At 51.4% G+C, this 20,510-nt stretch overlaps 1 protein-coding gene across 1 annotated transcript in view; it reads right to left on the reverse strand.

Annotated features, from left to right (window-relative positions):
* Positions 1-9,945: 9,945 nt before the first annotated feature.
* The window catches only part of Dpf3 (double PHD fingers 3), a 258,374-nt gene continuing 247,809 nt past the window's right edge, over positions 9,946-20,510 (reverse strand). Inside the window, exon 11 of the mRNA XM_048798917.1 lies at positions 9,946-20,002. Coding sequence (XP_048654874.1) covers positions 19,932-20,002 — 71 coding nt within the window. The 3' untranslated portion in view covers positions 9,946-19,931. The remainder of the gene's footprint in view (positions 20,003-20,510) is intronic.

The following is a 20,510-nucleotide window of genomic DNA, read 5'->3' on the forward strand; positions in this document are numbered from 1 at the left end:
CAGAAGCCAGGGCTCTGGGCCTCAGGCAGTCATGCTTTTCGCACATGTCCCTGGCCTCTTGACCATGACTGATTGGACCAGAAGTGGCCACCTGACCAGCTGCATTGATAGATGTTAGCTCCCGCCATTTGGAATCAGGCCGCTGCCAGACATTTGAATCCAGTCGCTGTGGGTCGTTTGTCTCGGACTTGGGAGCTGTGGAGCATTCACCTCGCTATACGCACTTAAGAGCAGAACAAAACAAAAAAAAAGTCTTGAGAGAGAACATGAAGCAGAGACCCAGAAGAGAGCTATGAGAGAAGGAGAGACCAGGCGGCTCTCCCAGTCATCCCTCCCCTCCTGAACCTGCCCCAGTCCCACTCAACGGTGTCCTTGAGACACCTTGTGTCCTCCGGATACACCCCACGGTTTCAATTTAGGGGCCATGAGTGAGTGTCTGTTATTTACAACCCAAAAGCCCTGATGCCCAGGTGTTCACAACGTTTGCAGGCTGCAGGAGCCGGAAGAGGCCTTCAGCTTCTCTTTTCACCCATGACTTGCTCAGGTACTGAGCTATGGCAGAGCCAGGACCAGTACCTAGAATCTTCTGTCTGCCCAGGTTGAACTCCACCCTCCACCCCTGGCTATCTCCAAGTCTGTTTCTTCATCTCCACTCCAAGAATTTGAGAGCTAAGATGACTGGAAATGGGGGTGGAATTGGGGACTGGAAGAGTCCCGGGGTCTTGGTAGGAGTGCAGACGAAATTTTCACACTGGGAAACCAACACCCCCATTCAGGGGCTAATTTCTGTACAGGATCTGGAACTCTTCCAACAGCACCTGGGTCTGCCTAGATGATGCAGGAAAGAGATGAGCCAAGCATCATTTGCATATATGCAAATGAAGCCTTCCACAGCTGTCCAGAAGCCACTTCTGCTCACAGCACCCAGCTCAGCAGGCTAAGGGCCTGCTTTTATCTATCTATTCGGCCTTGAGAGAAAAAGACAGGCTTGCCCCAGCTTCCCACCAAGCTGACAAGGACAGTCATCCCAATCCACTGGGCTGGAGAGGCAAAGAGCTTCAACCTCCACCCCCACCCTGCTTCCTCCCCACCCTGGGGCAGTTTCCCTGCTAGGCAGGAGCCCAAGGCCAGACCCCAGAGCCAGGGCTCTCTAGGGGGCCATGGGGAGGACTTCTCCCTGTGTGCCAGCAAAGTTGCTACCTTCCCCTGGGGCTCTCCCATCTCCCTGACGTCACAAACCACCCAGGCCCATTCCCAAGGCCTTCAGTTCTCCTGCCCCTCCCATTCTGGGGTGAAAGAAGAGACCAGACAATTGGAAAAAAATGGAAATTGGAAAGCCTGAACTGAGACCCATCTCAGCCATGGAATCGCTAAATCTCAGCCTCAGTTTTCCTGTAAAATTCACAGGAGCAGGGCAGGGGAATTCGAATTCGTGCTTTAGTCAAGTGACACTTTCCCATCAAACTCTTGGAACACCAACCAATGCAAGCCATGCTGTTCTGGTTGAAACCGGGCTGGGGATCGGGGTCAGTCAGGCCCTCGTCCCTCCACCCCCATTTACCCTTTAGCAACCTTGATGCCATCAGAGCACATTTTAGTAATGACTGGGTCACTAGTCCCTAAGGGCCCTTCTTGCTGCCAGAATCTGAGATTCCAAAGCCCCCTGAGAGAGGCCAGGGAACTAATGAGATTTTTTTTTTTCTTTTTCTTTTTTTTCTTTTTTTTTTTTTTGGTACTGGGGATTGAACCCAGGGGTGCTTAACCACTGAGCCACACCCCAGCCCTTTTTTATATTTTATTTAGAGACGGGGTCTCACTAAGTTGCTTAGAGCCTCACTAAGTTGCTGAAGCTGGCTTTGAATTGCGATCCTCCTGCCTCAGCCACCTGAGCCCCTGGGATTACAGGCGTGCGCCACAGCACCTGGCGCTAATGGGATTTTTAACGGCAAGCTCCAAGCCCAGCCTTCGAGTCCTGTGGGTTAACATACACTTAGCCCTCAAGTTCACACTCCTGGAACTGCCCTTAGGAAAATTCTGGTGGAGGCTTTTGGCTCCCTGCACACCTGTCCAGGCCCCAAAGCCTCAGGAAGACTCCACACGCTTAAAGAGCTCCCCTCTGAGGGCAGGGAGGGAAGGCTGGCCCTACCTGTGTGCCCTCAGCCTCCCACTCTGCCTGTCACGCGCTTCCCTGTCTCTCTCTCACACCAACACACAGAGTCAACTTGTTACTGCCTTCAATTCCCGGCCCACCCACTGCCCAGTCCAGCCCAGTCCGTCCCTGGGAAAGTACATGCACAATACCTGCAGAAGGGGATCAGGTATCCTGGGGGGACTGGCCCCTACCACACACACAGATGGTTAATCCCCAGGCAATTCTGGGCTCTCCTTTCTCTCTTCTGCCCCTCCCTCTCTCCTCTCTGTTTCCAGCCCTGGGCCAGCTCCCAGCGTCCCTGCTCTCCTGACCCCCTCCTTCTCTTCTGCTTTGCCAGGGACGGCAGTTAACCAGTTGTGGGACCCAGCAAACCACTCTTCCTCTCTAGGCCTCAGTTTTCTCTGAAAGATGAAGGGCTGCACTGACAAGGGGTGTTCAAGCTTTTGAGCTGTCACAGGCCCTTCTGACAGAAGCCAGGAAACATGTGCGTGTGGGGGTGCACCCCTCCCCTCACGGGCACACGCAATTCTACAGATGAGTTCAAGGACCCCGGAAGCCCATCTATGGACTAGAAAACAGCTCTGTAGGGGTCTTCTCCATGCTTAGCTCCTCTACCATAGCGGCTTCACCTTCTGCTCTGGGCTGTAGATACCTCAGACACAAGAGGGTGCAGACAGGCCAAGTGGCCACCAGCACTGACCACCCCAAGTTCACAGCCTCTCTCCTTTCCCCTCCCCACTACTGGCTGAGGAGCCCCGCTGAGGTCCACCCCAACACACACACACACACACACACACACACACACACATCTCTAACCTCCCCCAGCCTGCTTCAGCTGCACAAAAGAGGAAAGAAGGACAGGAAAGGATGGGAGGAGGAAAGGGAGTCAGTCCCTTGGTAGACAGGGTGCAGAGCAAAGGGGCTGTGGCCTCCAGCCCCTTCATCTTATCCTGAAGAAGGCTCAGCCTGGCCTGGAGAGTACGGTCTGCAGTGTACTCGCCCACACATCCTGGGCATCTGGCCAGCCATGGCTAGGTAAGTGCAGTCCCCTGCAATCATCAGCTGCCAGGGTCCAAGTGACAGAGTCTTGGCCTGAGAACCAGGGGCCTCCTGCAACCCCTCCTCAAATCCAGCCCACTCAGCACAGCCTACAACACTCCCTCGATCAAACATTCAGTGACTCTCCGTTGCTTCCAGCCAAAGCCACCAATCCCTCCAGGCTGTCCAGGTCAATCCCCAAGCCCAGAGGTTCCTGCCTCATCCTCTAAAGTACTCCTGCACGTGGGCCAGCCAGGACCACCAGCCACATCTTGTTTCTGCATATGTGCCTGGAGGAATCTGTCCCTGCTCCTCCTGTTAATGTCCACAGGAGCTCAAATGTCACCTGGGCCCTTTGGTCTTCCTAGCTTTCTTTCCACTGGAGCCCCCTCTCTACCAAACCCTCTGGGCATGGTCTAGCTGTTCTTGTAGGCTTGGCCACGTTCTTCTCCATTTCCATGGACAAACTCAACACTAGGAGACAATGGTACTATTTAGTGGGAGTCTCTTGTGTGCCAGGTTCAGACAGGAGCTTTACTTCCCTAATTTATCTCATTACATCTTCCCACCAATGCGGGGTAGAGACGGGGTCATTCTCTCCATGAAGATGTAAGGAAGAAGCAAAGCCTCATCTCCCTCATTCCCATACAGGTTTTCCTCTGCCCTATTCTTCCACCTAAGATTATTGAGAGAATTTATACGTTGAAAGCAGGATCTTATTCACCTTTCATCTTAAAATCAAGCTATTGATACATCTATCATTAAATGGTGGTGACAAGGGTGGTCAGAGGACAAAGGAGGCAGAACAGTATGTGCCAGGGACGAAACACTTCAGAGCATATTTCGTTTTCATAGAAACGCTAGGAAGTAGGTGTCATCCTCTCCATTCTACAGATGAGGAAACTGAGGCTCAAGGAGGTTAAGTGATATGTCCACTACCAGTCAATCATCCCAGCCCATGAGTGTCATGGAGAACCTTCCCTCCAAGTATTCTCCCAAAGCCCCCTCCCTTGGTGACCTTGTCATGCACATGCCGCAGAGATGAGCTGGTGCCTCCTTCCATTCAGCAAATGGATCCTTAAATGCTAGAGTCCAATGATTTTTGTAATTGAAAGTATTTTCTTACTGACTTCCATTATGTAATTGGAAATGTATTCCCAAGGGCAATAATTTTGGCCTCAAGACATAATTAAAAGCATACAGGAGAGCAGTGTGTATTTTTAAATGGCACGACTAGAGGAAAGCTAATGATTCTATGACACAACAAGAACTCAACCAAAGGATCACCCCAGAAACTGCATTCTGCCCCCTCCAAAGCTGGGTACCTTTGGAGAAAGGGCAGGCCCTGGTTCCTACCTAGACCTTTACATCAAAGTGTAGTTGTAAACCACCAGTTTTAAACCCTGTACTTTCATGCCCACTTTATAGTCTGTGAATGCCTGTTTAGGAACTAAGCTAATCATGTATTTTTTCAGAGTCTTTTATGAGCTTTATAAGGAAAAAGCTGGTCCCCCAGAGAATCATGAAGATCATTTTCATAATTTATTATTTCTTTTCTTTTTCTTTCTTTGTTTTTGTTTTTTGTTTATATATTTGTTGTTTTGTGTGGGGGGTGTACTAGGGATTGAACACAGGGGTGCTTAACCATTGAGCCACATCCCCAGCATTTTTTATATTTTACTTGGAGACAGGGTCTCACTAAGTTGCTTAAAGCCTCACTAAGTTGCTGAGGCTGGCTTTGAACTCACCATCCTCCTGTCTCAGCCACCTGAGCCACTGGGATTATAGGCATGCACCACCCTGCCCAGCTAATTTATTATTTCTTTAAGTGCATAGTGGATTTCCTTTAAGAGAAACACAGAGTGGCCCACTTGAAAAAGATCCTGTTTAATAATGCAGTGGGACATAAAGGATTTGAGTTTCAAGTAGCCTGTAGTAACCCAGAAGAGAAAGAGGAGTGAAGCCCCAGCTCCCAGTCCATTTTAGACAACAAAGCTGCCTTCCCCTACTGGGGCCAGGAAGAGGTGCTGCAGACTGTGCCACGGCCATGCCCGAGACGGGAAGACCTGTGTCTGTGGGGCATCTGTGCTCCACTCTCTGACCACTTTGTTCCCTGATTTTGTCATTCATTCATTCCCTACTCAATCGTTTGTTCAAACATTTGTGTATCCACCCACCTATTCATTGGTTGAACATACACCAGGATAACAGGATTCAACAGTGAACCAGACACAGTCCTTGCCCTCTACGAGCTCATTCTGAGGGACAGGCCAGCAAGAAAGCTGAATGATGATGCAGGGGGTGCCAGGTGCTGGGAAGAGTAGCTGCTGTTTGGACAAGTCAGGAGAGGCTCCTAGGAGAGAGGCTGAGATAAGGCTGTTTGTAGGTGGAGAGAGAGCCTGTGTGTGTGTGTGTGAGATAACAGGAGTCGGGGGGGTGGGGGGGGGGAGCTGGGGGGAGGGGGAGCTGGGGTGGGGAGGGGTGCTGGGGGGATTCTAGATAGGAGAACACAATTCGGACACATGGACAAAAGACAAAATGGAAAGCAAGAGTGGCTCATTTTGGGGAAATGAAGATTGTAAGAAACCATTTAAAAAGGACTCAGAGGAAGGTTAAGGAGCTGAGACTGTCAGCAGGGGCTATCTTTCAGGGTACATAGAGCGTGGGGAGGTGAAATAAAGGTTCCAATTGGGCAGGATCCAAGTCCACAAATCAAACAAAATGGCAGGCAAGTGGCCGGAACATCTCAGGCATATTTCTCACAGGTTAAAGACTCTGAGAGCCCTTGACATCAACCCTCAGCTGCAGAAGGCAGCCCTTGGTACAGTCCAGGCTCCACAGGAGAGTTTTCCCTAGATCTAGGATGCAATCTGTGTTTCAGTGTCCCAAGTCAAAGGTCCCAGGCCAGACCAACATCACTAGAATAAAGGAAGGTCTTTGATTTCATTACCCTCTCCACTTGGAAAGCTCAAATCGCTGCTGTCAAAACCCCATACAGCCAGGCATGGTGGTGCAGGCCCGTGATCCTAGCAGCTCAGGAGGCCGAGGCAGGAGGATGGCAAGTTCAAAGCCAGCCTCAGCAACAGCAAGGCACTGAGCAACTCAGTGAGACCCTGCCTCTAAATCAAATGCAAATTAAGTCTGGGGATGTGGCTCAGTGATCAAGTGCCCCTGAGTTCAATCCCCAGTATCACTCACCCCCCAAAAAGGTCTCATACAGCCCTCATGGCTCTGTTCCAGTGTACCTCCCCATGAAGCCATTCTGGAAATGATCTTCCTTCCTGCATACCTGTGAGACCACATGTCTGTCATTCCATCCTGAATTAAAGGCATCAGTGGATGTGCTGTCCCAATGATACCAAGCTTTATATCCTACAAGTCTGTAGCCCTATGAGAAAATCAAGCTATGCTCATCAAAAATGGCTTGCAAGACCCCTCTGGGCCTCTTTCTGAACAGAGGACCTGGGGGCTTGAGAGAAGCAGAGAGGGAAGACAACGGAGGGCCAGACCCTCCCTCTCTCTCTCCTCCACACCCCAGGGAGGCTCTGGAATTGTGTTTTCCCTCTCTGTTTTGGGTAGAGCCTGTGTTTGGTCCCTGGAGGGGCAGCCATTATTTTCCTCAAGGTTTCAAGGGGGTTGAAGAGCGTCTCATATTTCTCTGTTTGGCAAATAGTTAGTCCCCGGCCTCCCCTCCCAGGAATCAGGAATCCCAGAAATTGAAGCCAGTGGGACTCAGGTTTCTTTCTGAGGAGGGGCTACTACAGCAGATGCCAGTCGAGCCCAGGAAATCCAGTCGGGAGAGGGTACAAATGGGTTTTCTAGGAGGAAGGAGGGTACAAGCCCGAGAGACAATGCCCTAATATGGCAGAAGCAGGCTCAGTTCCCGGCCACAGCAGAAAACCCTTTCTTTCAAAGCTTCTGGAATCCTGGAGACCAGCGGCAGCCATTGTGCTCTCCGCTGTGGGCACGTTTCTCTTTGGGTGGGGGCAGGAGAAAGCAGGAGGCAGCTTCCCACTCTGGAGAAGGGGGTAGGAAGGAGCAAGTCCCAGCTGAGAGACGCAGGCCCAGCCCAGATGCCAGCAGACAGGGAGCGGGAGCAGGAGGAGGGAATGGGAAGGAGCCAGGCTTCTGAACACAGGCGTGGAGATGGCAGGCAGACGCTTACAAGAAGAGCAGGGCTGACACCTGAATCTCGCTGGCTTCCCCCAGGAGAACACTTTAATGAGGCTCACAGCTGTAATATCACAGAACGAGCATTAACAATGCTAATTACCTAAAGTTTAGCCCGAGAACATTCTCAACCCACCCGCCTTGGGGACACACTTTTGTTCTGGCCCTGCTGGGCTCAGGCTTATGACAAAGCTGTGACAGCTGAGCATTAGGGTAGGCCGAGGTGGGGGTGGAAGGCTAGTGAGCACAGCGGGCTGCAGGAACTCCAGGAGAGGATGAAGGAAGACTGGTGGGGACATCAGTGTCCCTCCACTGATAAGAGAAACCCAAAAGGGAGAGTCAAACACCCCCCACCCCCGCCTTGGAGAAAGCTGGGAATGGACTGCATCCATTTGTACCTGGCAGAGGCTCGTGGGCCCTTCTTATCATCACACTGCCTTCTGCAGCCTCAGAGGACATCCCTAGTGCCCCTCCCACCCTCTGGCACCCAAGATGGTTTCCAATCAGAGTTGACTGTTTTTGTTTTTTTAAAGCAACAGAACCACCAATAAAAGACAAGAGAAAACCAGAGCTATGCTGGCCAATGGTTTGAGCTGAAAATTGGAGCTCAGGAAACTACTTTCTACCCCTATCCCCAGGGCATCTGGGCATCTCCAAAGTCCATCCCCAAAGCCTAGGCTTCTGCAGAATTAACTTGGAAAATCACTCAGAACAACCTGAGACTCCGGCACCCTGGGTCCCATGCCACACCAAGGGGATGAGTAGAGATAGGTTCTGTTGGGTACCCCACAGGGCCTCTGGGGAGATCCAGGAGCTGAAGGACAGGTGTGGTCATTCACGTGCATGTACCCTTGATCTGCATGGCTGCTTACCCAAACCCGCCTGAATCTAGAGCCGGGTTTGTCAGACCTCATGCCTGTATCTATAAAAGTCCCCCAGCTAGATAAAATAAGACCTAGAACTGCGACTCCTCTCACAGTATCTCTTCTACTAACCCAAGGAGGAGGGGAACATGTTCTATCCCCATCAGAATCCTTAGACTGTCCCTACCAGGAGCAGCAACACCAACCTCTTATCTCTGGTCCCTTCTTCTTAGTCCTCCCCTCCCCACAGAGGAAGGACCTTCTGCTCCATGTCTTCTTCAACATTAATTGGATGGCTTCAGGTTTGCCTTCCCTTATAAATAATGGAAATTTATTTCCCACAGTTTGGAAGGTTAAGAAGTTTAAAATCATAGTGCCAACAGATTTGGTGTCTGGTGAGGGCCCCAATCCTCATATCCTTCATCACACGCTAACTTCACATGGTAAAGGGGTATTGGGGGTCTCTTCAGAGCCCACTTTTAAATGGACATTAATACCAGTTATGAGGGTTGCTAATCACCTCCCAGAAGCCCCACCTCCTAATACCATGACCTTTCAACATAAAGATTTAGGGGGATCTAATATTTTGATCATAACAGACCGGGATGCAACGCCGGGCTCCCAGGGGTTAGAGCAGAAGCAAGGCCAGCCCTCCGTGCAGATGAAAGCCCGTACGTGGGCATTTGCATGATCTTTTCCTGTCTGGCCTTTATGAGCCTAAGTCCCCTGCTGCTGGAATCAGCAGTTCAACATTGCAAACCCAGCTGTCACATAAGGCCACTTTGGGTAAACGCCTGGCCTTTCTCCTCTGGCCCCTGGCTGCAGGGAGGGCTAAAACCTGCTCAGTGGCCCACATCTGCAGCAACAATTAGTGGCTCCTCTGCTAAAATAACAGGCCTACATGATGCTGAGACAAGCAAGACTGAAGGCACGTGAATGGCTTCTTGAAGAACAGCAGAGCACACAGGAGCAAGCAGCTCGGGCATCTTAATGAATAGCACGAATACATTCCCACCAAGCCCATTGCTCTTCTTGCTCCCCCAAAGGCCCCCTGACCTGGCCTATCATACACCATAATATTGCCTGTTTGGTGCTGGCTAAGCAGATTCTGGAGACTCCTAGTGGAGGTGTACCTTCTGTGAGGCCTCTTGTTCCTTGCCCAGTGAAGTCATCTCCCTGCCTTTTATGGAAGGCCGTTCCTGACTGAGATGGAACCAGCTGGTATCTAGAAAGTCCCCATCTAGAGCCCGCTCCCCCATCCCATCCCCCACCATGTTTCCCACCTCCGCCATTAGTCATCTCTGAATCATTGGCCTCTCCCTCTCCAGAAGTTTCTGTGGGCTCCCTTTGGAATGCCCCGTGATCTTCTCAGAGGAGTCGGCACACTCCTGCAAATGAAGCTCTCTAGGTTGAAATTACGCCCCCTGCTGTGCCCATGAAAGCCTCCCTGACATGGCTTCCCAGGAGCTTATGTGTGGTGTGATGGGGTCAGAATTCCATCACCAAGCAGCAACTGAGACCTGAAAGGTGTTGCTCCTGGAGTCTCCTTGCAAACACGTTAAGCACCAGGTGCTTCTCTGGAACCGGATACCCATGCTACACACCCAAACACAGTCCCACTGTACACCCCAACATGGAATTTGTACATTGTGGACCTCACACAATTTATACATTTACCATTCATGTTCTAAAGACTGGGAGGAAAATAACTAAGAGCTCCCAAGAGTTTTAAAGCCTTTTATTTGTTTACACATTCTCTAAATTGCAGACAAAAGATTTGCTACATGGATAGTTAACACTGCTAACCAATCACAGAACAAGATACTAACCACAGTAAGAAAGAGACAGGGTGTTTGTGACTCAGTCTTCATGAACGTGCAAGAGACCACTGAAGGGCTGGGACATCCAGTGGCTCCAAAGATAGAGGCTGCTTGACACCCACATTGAGTCTTGACCTCTCCAAGGCTCCACTGCTGGAACTAGATCAAGACGGGAAGAAGGGCAGGCAGGTGGTGGGTCCTGGCTCATGGGCAGCCTGTCCAGCCAGCCTTGGGAAGGAAGGAAGAGCAGGTGCTTCTTCCCCCAGGCAAGTCCTTGTTCTTCGAGCCGAAATCCAGATGTGGGCTGTTTCCAACCTGTAGATTCTCCTGGAGACATTCACCATATGCCAGTTCTCTGGGAAGTCACCAAACCAGAGTATCCCCTTAGGGTGGTGGGAGATGTGGCACAGCCTCATCTCCAATACTGAAACACCAAGAGGTCTCAATAGATCCCTTAGACAGGGCAGGACGTCACTGCACTTCACACTTGGAGCTACAAAGGAGTGGGAATTGACACACAGGAGAAAGGAGCATCCCTAGAAGACAGAGGACCAGAGTGGCACACACACCTGTAGACTGAGACTACAATCACATTACACCTGAAAGAGGAGGAGAGCTTGCAGAGTGGGGGATGGGGGCTTCCTGTTTGTTTGTTGCTGTGGTTGCTTTTTAGAGAAGCCAAAGCAAGCCAAATGGAAATATCGTCTCCAGACCATTACACACAACTTCCCAGATCTGCAGCCCTTTTCTCTAACCTCATGAAAGCTGTGTCAGCCTCAGTCCTGCACACTGTAGCAAGTAGCTCAAGGCAAAACGTCTAGGTTGTTCAGACAGCAAGAGGCAACGTGGTGTTAGGTCCTGAGGTCCAACGGGGAGAGTGTCCAAGGACATAAAAGGAAGACTCTCATTTGCAGGCATTTCTAGGGCTGGAGGCCAACTCTCTTGGCCATTCCTTTATGACTAAGAGTTTCAGAAGGAGTTGTGGCAGGTGGGTAAAAGAAAAGAAAGCCTGTAGGAGCCTAGGGGTGGGATGCTGGAATGGCTTCCATCTCTTGTACCCCCACCTGGAGGAAGTTGGTATTGCATCTACAAGTACACAGGCCCAGTGGAGGCCCAGTGATTGGAGATCATCAGAACATTTCCAGGGTCCCCTTCCCAAATGCCCCACACTCTCTGACTCAGCCCACCAACTTCCATGCCTTCCAAGAAACTTGTGCAGACATGAGCTTCCTCACAGGAGAGCAGGGCAGGTTTCTCCCCCAAGGGACTTTCCTACCCCTAGACCCTCCTGCCAATATCCACCCAGAAGAACCCCAGGGTTCGTAAGCAGGGGCAGACCTCACCAAAGTCATGGAGCAGAGGACTCATGGGCTCAAAGGCCATTGTCCACTGCTTAGGGGCAATACTTCCAGTCTGGCCTGGTTAGGATCCAACTTGAATGACAGTTCCCTCTCCTCTCCTGCTAGCAATAAGGATAAGGGGAGACTGGCCATTCGAAGAAGGTTAGGTTCAAAAGGACCTTGCCCACAGGCTTTTAAACAGATGGGTAGATCAAACCCTGGAACTCCCTTCAGGTTCTCAAGCACTTTAGAATGGAACTCACAGCCAAATCCCATGTCTCTGACTCTCCATAGAAATCACCAAAATCACCTTGCTAACAGCCAGGTGCTGTCCAGATCCCCAAACAGTACTTCCCCTGGGCCTCCTCACAGAAAGGCCACAGGCCTCTTTCAGCCAGCCCTGAGCTGACCTCTCCACGTGGGCCGGAGCATGCCTCCCCCAAGTCAGGCATTTCACTTGCAAGTGAGCCTGGTGTGGCTTCTTCAGGGAATAGCTAAAAGCTGAAACCTGGCTGTAATGTGTGCAGAGAAAATGGAGAAGAAATAAATGGTTTATCCGATGTTGTCGATAGAGGCAGCTGGGAGTCAAACGAACCCGGAAGCCAGAAGCTGATGAGTGCCTGGCCAAAAGCGGGGGGAAGAGGTTAACAGAAAACATCTCTGATGTTGGGCTTCATCTACACACCCACCAGCCATGCCAGAGGCGGGCTCCCCAAGGATGTGTCAACCTCGACGGGGTCTCTGTGGGAGACCACCCAATAAGGGCATCAGTCTGTACCCCACCGCTTCCTACCCTCTCTGCTTTCTGACCATCATGTGGGTCACTTTCCACGTCTGCAATTGCACCTGCCAATTGCACCTCCTCCCACTCTTCCCAGGAATTTGAAAGCAGCACTGGAGACCCAGCCTCAGATTCCCTGGCTGCCTGGCACCCTCCAAGCATGAAGATGACCTCGGGAACTCCCATGCTAAGGATGTTTACCTTCCCAGGGCAGCCAGCACTTGGAAAAACAGAAAAGCGACTAGGCTGAGATCATCTGTGTTCCTCTCCCCAACTAGTGTGGAAATAACTAGATGTTTTCACGTGCTACTCTTGTACAGATGAACGGGCATCCAGAGACCTGGGTACACACAAACCTTCCTCACTGGCACAATACTTCAAATGTGATCAGGATTCTTTGGGAAAGCTAAGTTTTATAGCTGAAAAGCAACTTGGAGGCAGAGCCAGGGTGAGGTTTTATTTATCTAGCAACCACATAAGACCTAGCACATTACTTTGCTCACAGTCAAGACTCTGCCAAATGTCCTAGCCAGTACCAGCCTGCCCAGCGATCCCTCTCCGAGGGCAAGAGATGTGCTTATTTGCTCTCAGAGGAAACACACCCAAGAGTGGACCAGTATGGCAGATGAGTAGTGGACGAGTAGGATGGACACACTCCCTTTTCTGGCCAGAGGAGCACAGGTGCTCTCAAGCACCTGGCCGTTTAGTGAAAATGTGTGGTCTGCCTGCTTTCCCAAATGCCACCTGTCCCAGATGCACTAGTAAGCCAGGACTCCCTGCCTACCGCCTCTGCTCAGAGATTATCATTCTATATTTTCATGCTCTTACTCACATATTATCTAGCAATGTTTCTTTTGCTTTTTTCTAGTCCCTAATTTAGTTCTCTTCAACTACATGTTGAAAACGCACAGGGGTATATTTTGTTTTTCTTTTATGCCACCATGTCTTCCCACCACCACCCCACTCTTTAGCATCTAGCCATGGCAGGAGGGAAGGGAGGGGAAGGTATAGGGAAGGGAGAAGGCAGGAAAAGAAGAGAGCAAAGGTCTCAGTAGGGAATAAATGTGAAAGAGCAAAGTCAATAAAAACCCAGCCCCAATTCTAGCCATAAAGTCATTGCATCCCTTTGATAATGCAATCAAGACTTTTGTTTTGTTTTGTTTTGTTTTTCCAAGTCCTCAAGGATGGCCAAACATCTCTCCCAAAGAAGCAGAAGTGAGTAGGGGAGAGATGGAGAGAGTGGAGGGAGCCAATGGTTTTTCAAGCACCAAGTCCCCTGGGTGACCTCTGTGGCTCTGCAGGGTCTGGGAGCTGGAATTCCTGTCTGGAGAAGGCCTTCGGGGCAGATGTATCTGGTCTGGTAGCTGCTGGCTCTCCCTCTCATCCTGGAGCAACACTGAGAGCTCTCTTTAATTCATCAAGCAGGGTGTGTGTGTGTGTGTGTGTGTGTGTGTGTGTGTGTGTGTACCTGTATATCTCCGTTCTCATCAATATTAGTAATACAATACAAATTACAGGGATGCAGAGGCACAAGCCAATGAAATGCAGAGGGCGTAACTATAACCTGGGGGTCCATGGGGCTGTGCTGCTGAGGTAGTACCCAGGCCCCAGGGACTCACGGGTTTCCCCCATTGCACACAGGGACCTCTTTCCTGCCACCGCAGTGCTTATGTGCCAGACTGAGTTGGTGCCGACCTGAATGGCCATCTTCCTCGCTGCCTGGGCTAGAGGTCATTATTAGTAATTATATCTCTGTCCAAGAGGATTCTGGCTGCCTGCCAGTCCCAGCCCTGGCTTCCTCTGGCTTGCCCTGGGAAATGTCACCCTCAGCACAAACACTCCTTTCTCATGGTGGGGCCAAAGGGGGGGAAACCCTGGAATGTCCCACTGTCAAGGCTGCTGGCCCCACAATATGAAGCTGAGGCTGGAGCAAAAGAAAGTGGGAATAGAGTCTGAAACCGAGGGGCATCCCCCTGCTCTGACCCTGTGACATCCCTCAGGGCAGGCGGGGACGCCCCCTCCCCCCAGGCCTGAGGGGCAGGCAAGATTCACCGGGAACCCAGAGAGAGTCTCTGGGAAATCCACTCACTTCCAACACTTGCTCCTCACCGGGAGCTCCCTGTTCTTTCTGGGAATGCACTGAACGCAGGACTGGCAAAGTGGGACCATTCCCGCCCCCGAGGTTTCCTGGAGGGACTTCCTTTCCGCCTCTCTTCCCAGCAGCCTGAGTATGGAGAGGGAGCTCGGCAGCCATGCTTTCCTGCGAGCAGCTGCTGAGATGCTCATAGGAGCTCCCCCTCTGTCTGCGTCTGACCACCCTCCCATGTCCAGGGTGCTGAGCAAGTGGCACCCACATCCTTCTCTCTCCTCCTCCCTCTAAGAGCAAGTACCCCAGCTGTCCCTCATATCCACCAGAGGCTCTTCAGCTTCCTTAGAAAAGGATTCCCAGCTCTCAAAGCCCTGAACCAACCCATCTTTTGTACATTTTCTACACTTAGGGCAAGTGGTGGTGGCTTCTGGCTGCGAACCATAAATAGATCTCAAGCCCTGGGCATGCTTAGAAATGGGGAAGGAACCCCAAATTGCAGACAATCACAGGGACCACCCTTCTGACTGCATATTAGGGCAGTTAAGGTTTGGGTGGGGATATTGCAGGCCTGAGACAAATTGAAGTGTCTGTTCCTTCCCACCACCCCCTCACCCCGTTCCTTACCTGGCATGCAGATAAAACTGAGCTCAGCTGAAAACCAGAAGCATCCTTCAGGGGTGGGAGCAAAATTCCAAAAAGGGTAACACAAGCAAGGAACAGATTCTCCTTTGCTGAGCTCCAGATGCCGACCACACTGGCCAGGGCCACCATTCACTGCCCAGCTGCTGGCCTCCTGGACTTGGGGTATTATGCCTTCTGGTAGCAGTGCCCAGAACCCCACCACTCCCTAAGCCTGCAGGCCAGGATCGAGCCCACCCTTTGCTGCCATCTGTCCCCCAAATCTGGCCAATCTAGACCCGAGGGCCTTCAGCAGCTTATCTCAGGAAGTCAGAATGACACTTGTCCAGAGGAGAGGGGAAATGCCCGGGGATCTGTCAGGCAGTCCCTCCCACCTCCAGGTGAATGAGGGGTACTGCTCCCGTCTGCTGTGCCCTCAGAAGCCCCCCTATCCAACAGGGAGCCAGAGACCAGAGGCCTTGAGAAACAGGGGGCTGGTTCAGTGTCCACTGTGGGCAAAGGTTTGGGTTTTTTGTTTGTTTTGTTTGGGGTTGTGGGGGGGGGGTTGTTTTTGTATAGGATCACAAGCCTGAGAAAAAATGGGTTATGAAAATTCGTCACCCTACCCCTTGCTCTCTGGTTATCTGCTCCAGGATTTTTCCCTAAGGAAACCAGGTGCCCACCTTGTTCTGTCACAGGCTTAATGGCCTCCCCAAGGGCTGTCCCCTCCCTTTTCCTTATTAGGCTTATCTCTTCACCTCCTTCCTCCAGCCTCCCCACCCTCCCCACTTCCTCAGCCTCTCCAGGGAGGCCAGCTCACTAAAGGTGACACCAACTGCTGCTCCTTAAAGGAGCCAGCCCTGGACTGGTGGCATCTCAGTGGGAGTGTGAACCTGGATCCATCCGGGTCAGCCCACTTCTCCCCTGGACTGTGACTTCGGAACACCCTAAGGAGGAGTTGAGGGAGGGAATCCACAGAGGAAGGGGGAGGACTGTCCTCTCAGCACCTTCAGAACAGGCTGAGAGCCAGCCTAGGGGACAGGCAAGGAGGTCCTCAGGCCCTGCCCTGGGCCACCAGCCAAGCTTTGCCCCTCACACGTGAGGCTCAAAGAGGAGACTAAAAGCCCCTTTTCTCTGCATCCTGGAGCCTAAGGTTGTCAGTAATCTTCCTTCCACACACAGAAGAGCACAGGTCTCTTGCCCTCGAAGGAAGCGTAATAACACCATGTCATTTTTCTTCCTTGAGATATCTGGGCTTTTTAGGGGGAAAGCTGGAAAGGAATCGTGCTGCATTTAGAGCAGGAAGATAAAACTATACCCGGAGTGTTACTCCCCTGGGCACCATGAAGCCTCCCCTGGGAAACCCGGGCCCTCCCCACCTTGAAACCCAGATCTTCCCCAGCCCGGAAGGCCTCGGGCCTCCCACATACCCACAGCTGTCTGAGCCTGAACCACAGGAAGGGCTGCTCTCTGCAGCCTGCCTGGGCTTCCTACCTGGCCCTGGGGCAGTGGCGGAGCCGGGAGCCTCGGGACCTGCTGGGTCCTGCCTCAGGGGCTGCAGGTCTGTGGAATGGAAATCTAGCAGGGGCCTCGATTCTATCTCCTCACAAAGTTGCCTGTTCTGGATTTCCTGCAAGCCCCAAGAGCAGTGTTTCCAAAATGTCTATAAGGGAACAGGATTTCTTCTTCCGGTTCAGATCCTGTAGCCCCACCTCTCTGGTCTGCAGAAGCCACAGTCTAGGGGTGAAATGGAGCAAAAGGGCCCTTTCTGTTCCAGGGATTTGAGCTGGAGGCAACAGAGTCATTATCTCCACTCTGTGGCCTTAGCATCAAATGACAGTAGCTCTCATGGAGAGGGGACCTTCATTCTACCAGGCCCACATAGGATTTTTCCAGCTTTATCCTAATCCCTGCAATGACCTGGCTTCTAGATAGACATCTTACACCCACCTTACTCCTTGAGCAATGAGGTTCAGAGAAGGAAAGCCACTTGTCCAAAGTTAACCAGCTAAAAAGAAGCAGAGCTGGGCTTTAAACCAAGGTAAAAGAGAGTGTTATACTGACCTGAAATGATTGACACCCTCTGTAAAAGCCAGTTTGCTATTCCAAGCTGGTTAACCTTGGAGGTAGGGACAGGATCTTGAAGTCCTGAGTCCGATGGCAAATCCTTACCTCCCACCAGAGCCCATGCAGCCCACAGTCTCCTTGATCGAGCCCTGGCCTAGTGGTCCTGACCACAGGCAGCCTGGTTCTTAAAACCTAAATCCCCTCTGGTCAAAAGGGAGATTCAAGAAGGCATCTAACTTTGGCTGTCATACAAGACAAACATGGAAGGCATTTGGAGTTCCTCTCAGACAAGCTCAATTCTGCAGTGGCTTTTAAATAACATTATGCTTTTTAAGACACCCAGTGTCACTGTGGAACAGGCAGGCAAGAGTTACCACCTCAATTTTACAGGGGTGAGAGGGACTGAAGTTCAGAGATTAAGTGACTTGCCCAAGGTTGTACAGCTATTTAACGGCAGAGGTAAAACTAAAACCCTGATCCTTCACATGCACCCTAGGATTCCAGTTTGTTCTCAGGGACTCAAAGAATGAGACCAATTTGAAGTTTACCAACACCTTCCTTTTTCCAGTGCAAAAGATGGTAAAGGTGACTCTGGAGACTTCTGTGGTACCCTGACAGATCCACCTGCTTTGCTATACCCACTTTCTGGATGGAGAAAATGAGGGCTCCAAAGAGGAGGGAGGTTGGGTTGGGAGGAGAGTAAAGAAACAGAGTAGGGAACTACTCAGAGCCCTGACCAGACCAGCATCCTCAGGCAAGCTCCAGTGCCTCACCCTGGCTGGAGAGATCTGTCCACCCTCAGCTTCTGTGGGCACAGCAGTCTTGGTAGGAGATAGAACAGGGCACCCTTCATCTGCATTTCTTTGGGGAGCAGATTCACACATGCTTCAAAAGAGGGCCTGTCGAGTCGCAGAACCAGAACTTTTGGTTTTGGATTTACGCCTTTAACTTTCAAGTCACTGTGGCATTTGGGAACACTGGGAAACTTTTTTTTTTTTCCTAAAACTAGTTTAAAATGAATCTCAAAGCCAATAATCACCATTTAGGGACACCCTGCTTTGGGGTTCGTGGGAGGAGAGAGATCCAGAGTAGTGAGAATAGAAATGCGCCCCTCTGCTCTGATGGGACCCTCAAATCCTCCCAGGGCCTTCCAAACCCAGATGGGCCCAGCAGCCTGCAGGAGGAATAAAATAGCTTTGGAGAAGATGGAAATCCCATCTGGACTGAGGCCCTTTAAATGAAATCATTATGTATGCATGTAACTCACCCTGAGGCCAAGGGGCCTGCAGGAGAGTGACCCTCAAGTCCCTCTGCAAAGGAATGGGGGAGACTCACACTGCCTGGCTGCGCGCCATGCTGCCCTGGATCCACTGGCCAAGAGCAATTTCCCCGGAGAAGAAGGCCCCTGCCAGGTCCCAGAGTGAACACCGCAGCAGGGTAGAAGTGGCCCAGCCAGCCCAAGTCTCCGGGGGCTTCTTCAGCAGCTGAAGGACTAAAAATAACCTGGGTCTTTGTTGTAAGCTGCTGGACCACAGAGATAGAGCAGGTTTCAGGGAAGCCGAGCATGCGCAAGGGTCCCACTGACTGAGACCTGCCCTTTGGGTAAATGATTTTTCCAGAAATGTGTCAGTTACTGTGCTGTTGCTGCAATTCAAAGACAGTCTGATCCACTCCAGCCCACGGGGCTGTATTCCAACAGACAGTTCTCGGAATCTAGGCCTCCCCACCTCTTTCTTCTAGAAACATGTTTGTTTTATAAAACAAGAGTCCAGCTCATATGGGGGAGCTCAGGACACAAGAACAGCCCACAGGCTGAGGGTTCTGAACCACTGCCACCCGATCACAAATGATCACATCACCCTAATCATCTGCTGGAGTAACGACCTTCTCTCCTCCATCCTAAAGTTTCCAGTCAGGTCTCAATAGACAATAGCAAACATACACCGTGGGGAAGGAAGAAATTGCTTGGGCAAAGGAATTGGTAGTGTCGCGTCGATACTGAAGGGGTTCTCAAGGCTGCGGTCCCTTAAAACCAACATTTGGACACTGGACTGGGTAGGCTTTGCTCACCTCCCAGTGCTTGGATCCCACCAGGGGAAACAAAACTAGGCCTCTAACCAGCTTGGTTTGAAGGCAGAGTCTGGACCATTTTTCTCTGTCCATGGGCTGTGGCTTGTCACCTCACAAGGCCTCGGCTCTGAAGGTCAAAGAACCAGTTTCTCCTGATGGATAACCAATACTGACTGGCCTTGGCAGGACCTTAGCGTCATTCTCCCAATGTTTCCTCCCAGCTCTCGGTCCCCAAACCCCCACCCCCATCAAGTGATAACACAGTGGATGAAGGACCCCCACCCCGACTGTGGAGACCACTGCTGGGGTTCTAGAAAGTACCACTTCCTCTTCACAGAGACCAAGGAACACACAAGAAGGGAGGTGGGGGTGGGGTCAAGTCTCCATCTTCAAGATGGCTTCTAGAATCCAAGTCTAGAAGTTTCCCCGTGAGGCTTGTGATGAACAACAACTTCTCCACGGCACTTCATTCCTCTGGTGAGAATTTAGGGTGAAGGGTGTAAGCTGGGGGTGAGGAGGATGTGCACAGATCTCTTGGAACACCATAGATAAAAAGCATCAAGTCACATGAGTGCTTGACGAGTGGTCACAAAAGGGCTTCCCTTAAATTGGAAACCCGTGGGAGGGGCGCAGTGCCAAGGTAAAAGTGAGAGGGTTCCACCGGGCTGGGGCTGGGCCTTGTTCTTCAAAAGTGCAAGATCCTTCTGGTAGAAGCAAGGAGGTGCTGGCTGAAGTACCATCTGTGGGGCAGGAGGTAAGTAGATACCGGGTCCTCTCCGTTCCCTGTGTCCACGCCCTTCTGTGACTATTCATTTTCCTCTCTGTTGGTCTGTCTGGATGTATGGGAGGAGGGCTCCATCTGGTTTAGACTGGGCTCTGGCTCCACGTCTCCAGCAGCAAGTCACATGCTGTGACCTGGGGCTCTAGGCCTGGCAGCCAAAGGCAGAGGCTTTCTCTTTGAGCAGTTCCCAGCATAAGTGGCAGCTCCAACTTCCTATAAGACACAAGATGGCATTAGTAGCATCCCCTCTCTAACTCTGGAGGCCCAGCCCGGTGGCCCTAACTTCTTACAAACCCTGTTTTTCCTCAACGTTCATAAGAGGCCCAGTCTCCGTCCTGAAAACAAGCTGGCATCTGCCACTCAGCAGAAAGTGCGTGCTCAGAGGTGATCGGCTAACCCATCATAAAGACCCTCACTTCTTGGTCACGTCTCTTCACCCACATCTCTGGGCCTGGGCCATTTTTCCTGGATGCTCACACCTCCCCATCGTCTCAACCACCTGTCTCAACCTCTTGGGCCCTCAAGTTGGAATTTCAGCTGGTTGAAGTGTGCCTCAGTTTCCTCGTGCGTAACATGCTAGTCGTAGTCGTACCTACCTCGTGGGGTTGTGATGATTAAATGAGACAAGACATGAAAAGCCCTTAGCTCAAGGCCTGCACCACAGAAAGGGCTCAAGAAGTGGCAGGAGGAGTAGCTGTTGTTGTTACTGTTGGCCTCATTG

Source organism: Marmota marmota, unplaced genomic scaffold (genome assembly GCF_001458135.2).
Source record: "Marmota marmota marmota unplaced genomic scaffold, marMar, whole genome shotgun sequence".
Lineage (NCBI taxonomy): Eukaryota > Metazoa > Chordata > Mammalia > Rodentia > Sciuridae > Marmota > Marmota marmota.